Source organism: Antennarius striatus, chromosome 2, assembly GCF_040054535.1.
Source record: "Antennarius striatus isolate MH-2024 chromosome 2, ASM4005453v1, whole genome shotgun sequence".
Lineage (NCBI taxonomy): Eukaryota > Metazoa > Chordata > Actinopteri > Lophiiformes > Antennariidae > Antennarius > Antennarius striatus.
In genome coordinates, this window is record NC_090777.1 from 4,043,785 (window position 1) to 4,048,229 (window position 4,445).

Below are 4,445 nucleotides of genomic sequence, written 5' to 3' on the forward strand. Positions count from 1 at the left end.
GATCAGATCCCACAGCTGGGGCGGATGGGTCCACAGGGGTTACTGCGATGTAGGGGCAGAATTATACCCCCCCCACCCCCCCCATTAAATCCACTTCCTGCTTTAAGTTTAATTCTGTTTATTTCCAACATTCACTGACAAACATTTAGATCAACAGCCTGTGAACAACAGACGACCAGCAGCCTGTAAACTCCAGGGCAGAACCAGGAGGAAGAGGAGACAGGACCAGGAGGAAGGTTCTTCATGTTCGTTGGCCCCCTAGGACATGAGGTGTGTCCTGGTCTGGTTACCATGGTGATCTCAGAGACAAACGTCTCCAAAGGCAGGAGACTCTGGTTAGAGACGTGATCCCATGTCCTCCTGGACGGGTGCTGACTAAACGCTGGGTGACGGGAGCTCATGTCCTCCTGGAGGGGTGCTGACTAAACGCTGGGTGACGGGTTTAAAGTCAATAACACAGAATGCGAGCGGCAATAAGAAGCTTTAATTAGACACGTCCCAGGTGCAGCAGGTCCACAAGAACGTGAAGCTCAGCTCGCTGTCTGTAGACAGGACCATGATGACGATGATGATGATAACGATGATGATGATGAGGGTGGGTGTCTTCGTCACGCGGACACCTCCTCGCTGTGACGTCTGACACTACGTTTAACACATTTCTACATTCAGAGGAGCATCGGGGGAGGGGCTGAGGTCACGTCCGTGAAGGTCGAGGATCACGTTGTGGCGAAGAACGTCAGCAGGCCTTTGGCGAACGAGACGATCTCGTTCCCCCCCAGCTTGGACTCCCCGTAGACCCGGTCCACGAAGGAGATGGGGACCTGTGGTGGGAGGAGGGCAGAAGGGTGTGTCAGGTCACGATGGATGTCCTGGTTCCACGCATGGATGGATGAATGATGGGTGGGCGGGGCCTCACCTCTCCGACGCTGTAGCCCAGCTGTCTGGCGCGGACGATGATCTCCATCTGGAAGACGTAGCCTTTGGACACGCAGCGCTCCATCAGACGCTCCAGCACCTCCTTCCTGTACAGCCTACCGGTGGGAGGGAGACACAGCAGTGGCGTGAGAGGCCACGCCCCTGTAGCCCCGCCTCCGGCACAGGTCACGCAGCCTACCTGAAGCTGCCGGTCACGTCTGAAGCACCTGGGCGGAGCAGCACCTGAGTCAGGAAGTTGGCCCCCCGGCTGCGAGTCGGAGAATGAGAAGAGAACGTCAGACCACAGCTTCACACACGCTAACGTGTTGGTGGACGGACGCCGGCGGGCGTCGACCTGATGAGCTTCCTGCGCAGATCCCAGCCGTACACGCCTCCGTTTCCTCGGTAGCGAGTACCAGACACAAGGTCGTAGTCGCCCTCCTTCTGCTTCCTGTCACAGAAGACAAAACGCTCAAAGAACAACCACAAAAATCCCATCGATGAAACGTTCTGAACATCAGTTTGGGAACGAAAACGTGGGACAGGAAACGGAAAGTTTCTTGAGACTTACTGGATGAACTCAGGGATGAATTTAGGCTGAAACGGAAAATGACAAAGATCAAAAATCACGCAGTTTAAAATGAAACATGTCTCACATAAAAAAAAAAACCCGACATATTTTGAACTTGCAGATACGTAAATCCTTCTCTGACATTAAAAAGCACAAACGTTAACCTGACAGACGCATCAGCTCTAGCTTAGCTTCAGGTTAAACCCGTGATTGGACGAACTCTGCTCACATGATGGGACAGGTCTGCGTCCATGATGAAGATGAAGTTCCCGGTGGCGTGCTTTATCCCGTGGATGTAGGCGGTGCCTGAGACAGGAAACCAGGATCATCAGGAGGAATCAGAGGTGACCAGAAGGAGAACACCGATCTACTTCAACTCACCCAGTCCTAACTTCTTCGCTCTTGGTCGCAGAAGCTGAACCAGAGAAAATACAGATTAGAAATCAGACACTCTAAAAAGAGATTAACATGTCAAAAATGATGGGAAACATGTTGAAAAGCCCAAAAAAGCTCAAACATGATTTATTATATCAAAATAAGAAACGGCCCCAGAATCATGATTGAATTCTGACAAAAATAAATTATATCAAAGTAGAGAAAAACACTGACACACTTGTTTCGTCTAATCTTGTGACTAAGCTGTAATTCTCAAAGAAAATTTAACATTAAAGCAACTTCATTATATTTCATTTATATTTTTGACCATTTTTGGCTTCATTGTGTGACAAAATTATCATTTAAATACTGAAATTTTAAATAAATGTATATGGAATGAAAGAATTATGTTTTACCAGCTGAACCTGTGTGAAAAAGTATTCATCAGCTTTTCCTTTAAAACTGGTTTTGTGTTCACTAAGTTTGTCTTTGTTTTATGTTAAATTACATACTGTTTGGTAGGACACACACACACACACACACACACACACACACACACACTGAAGAAAATCAGGAGCGAGTACAACAAATTTTCACAGACTATCTATAATAAAGACATATTTCAAAATAAAATGGCTCCATTGTCTTTCAGTAACAATTTTTTTTTCACAAGCACAACAAGAATCTTTCATCAAGTAATGACAGAACTATTATAAAATGTTTAAGTAAAAGAAGGGTCTGGTTATTTGGAGATAATTTGTCATATCTTCAGAAACTGGGACATGATTTTCACACAAATTGATCGTTTTGAGATACTAATCAGTAATTGATGATGCTGAATTGTTATTCTTACCAATCCTCATTAAACATAAATTAAACTATTAAGAAAATAATTATTTATGATCTTGTTGGAAATGGGCTTCAATCCTTAAAGGGACAGTAAAGTTAAATTTAAGTGACATACTGTATGTTATTCATCATTATGAAAAATAGAAGAAAATATAAATTGTATGTGTGTAGCATCATCCGTTTGATCAGAAAAGATTAAAATCTGCGCCGCAGCAGCTTCCGCATTCAGTGGTCACGTCATTGGCGACCAACTAAGCTTGGCAGCCATAGAAGACAAATGCGATCCACGATGTGATTTCTCTATAAATATCATGGTTACCTGAGATTTGAAGAGATTTGAAGGAAACGTCATTTTCGGACAACCCATAATAATTATTCCGAATTCTCAAGGTCTAGTGGATAATTAATGGAGGTACTCGAGGTATTGTATAAAAGTTCCTATGACCAGATTATTGACACTCGTGAAAAGTAAGTATGGTGTATGTGTATGGAAAAGTTAATCACGCGATTGATACTAACGCGCTAGCCCGTCAGTGGGATTTTCCATCTTATGTTAGCATTGAGCTAACCGCAATTCGTTACTGTTGGACTGTGTGGAATTAATAACAACTCTAGTTTATATTAACATGTATACGAATGTATAAGGATCAGGACCTGACATGCTGTTTTTGTATGTTTCATTTCAGTGTCACAGATCTTCTCAGTAAAACGACCTGTCTGTCACTATTAAGCTTTTCTCACCAAAGGGATGATGCCACACATATAAAATTTATTTATTTTTCACTATTTTTCATAATGATGAATAAAATATGTCACTTAAAATTAAGTGCCAGGCCCAAACCCGCCACCCTACAGGGGATGAGCGCCATAAACCATCTGTGTTCATTCATTCTAATCAACAAACTCCCTCCTGAAATCCGACAACTTTCCACTTACTATTTTGTCCTCTCCGTAAATCTTCTGCAGCTGCTCCCCCACCTCCAATGTCCCATCCGGGCTCCCGTCGTCAATAACAATGATCTCATAATTATATCCACTGGAACGACACGTTGTCACGTTGGTGACGTGTTCAAATGTATGACAACACAGGTCAGGTTCGGTGCAGATTACACCTGATGACACTAGTACCATTAGCTAACGCTAGGCTAGCCCGCGGCTCATAGCAGCAACATTAGCTAACGCTAGCCCACGGCTAAAAGCACTAGCATTAGCAAATGGCTCACAGCAGTACCATTAGCTAACATTAGCCCACAGCAGTACCATTAGCAAACGCTAGCCCACAGCAGGAACATTAGCTAACATTAGCCCATGGCTGATAGCAGTACCATTAGCTAACGCTAGCAGCAGCTCCTAGCTCGTGAACTCACCTCTCACCGAAGTATTTGACCAGGAGCCACACGATCAGAGGCAGGTTCTCCCGCTCGTTGTAGGTCGGCAGCAGAACCGAGTACTTGTCAACACTGTCTGGGTTTGTGCGTGAAGTTTTACGGTTTGCCATGGTGACGTGTATCTACTAGCACCGCAGAGTAATACCGGCAAAGGCATCACAACATCCGGTTTGGTATTTTCAAAGTAAAGTGAGTGTCGACGCAAGGGGTCGACGCTCACATGCTCATTCGTTTGAATGTGCTGTCAGTTTATACTAGTTAGATTGTTATCTGAATTTATTAGGCCAACAGAATCTCCCGTTTCATGATGAATAAAGTGTAATTCTTCTTAATTCCTCTTAAATTAC

The 4,445-nt window shown here is 44.4% G+C and overlaps 1 protein-coding gene across 1 annotated transcript; it reads right to left on the reverse strand.

The window, feature by feature from the left end:
- Positions 1-107: 107 nt before the first annotated feature.
- Positions 108-4,242, reverse strand: dpm1 (dolichyl-phosphate mannosyltransferase subunit 1, catalytic). Its single transcript, XM_068338548.1, has 9 exons — positions 4,078-4,242; positions 3,647-3,746; positions 1,868-1,901; positions 1,716-1,792; positions 1,487-1,512; positions 1,271-1,366; positions 1,115-1,183; positions 917-1,031; positions 108-821 (listed from the first exon to the last, which is right to left on the reverse strand). The coding sequence occupies exons 1-9, from the start codon at positions 4,206-4,208 to the stop codon at positions 717-719; spliced, it is 753 nt and encodes a 250-aa protein (XP_068194649.1). The 5' UTR covers positions 4,209-4,242; the 3' UTR covers positions 108-716.
- Between the last annotated feature and the right edge of the window lie 203 nt (positions 4,243-4,445).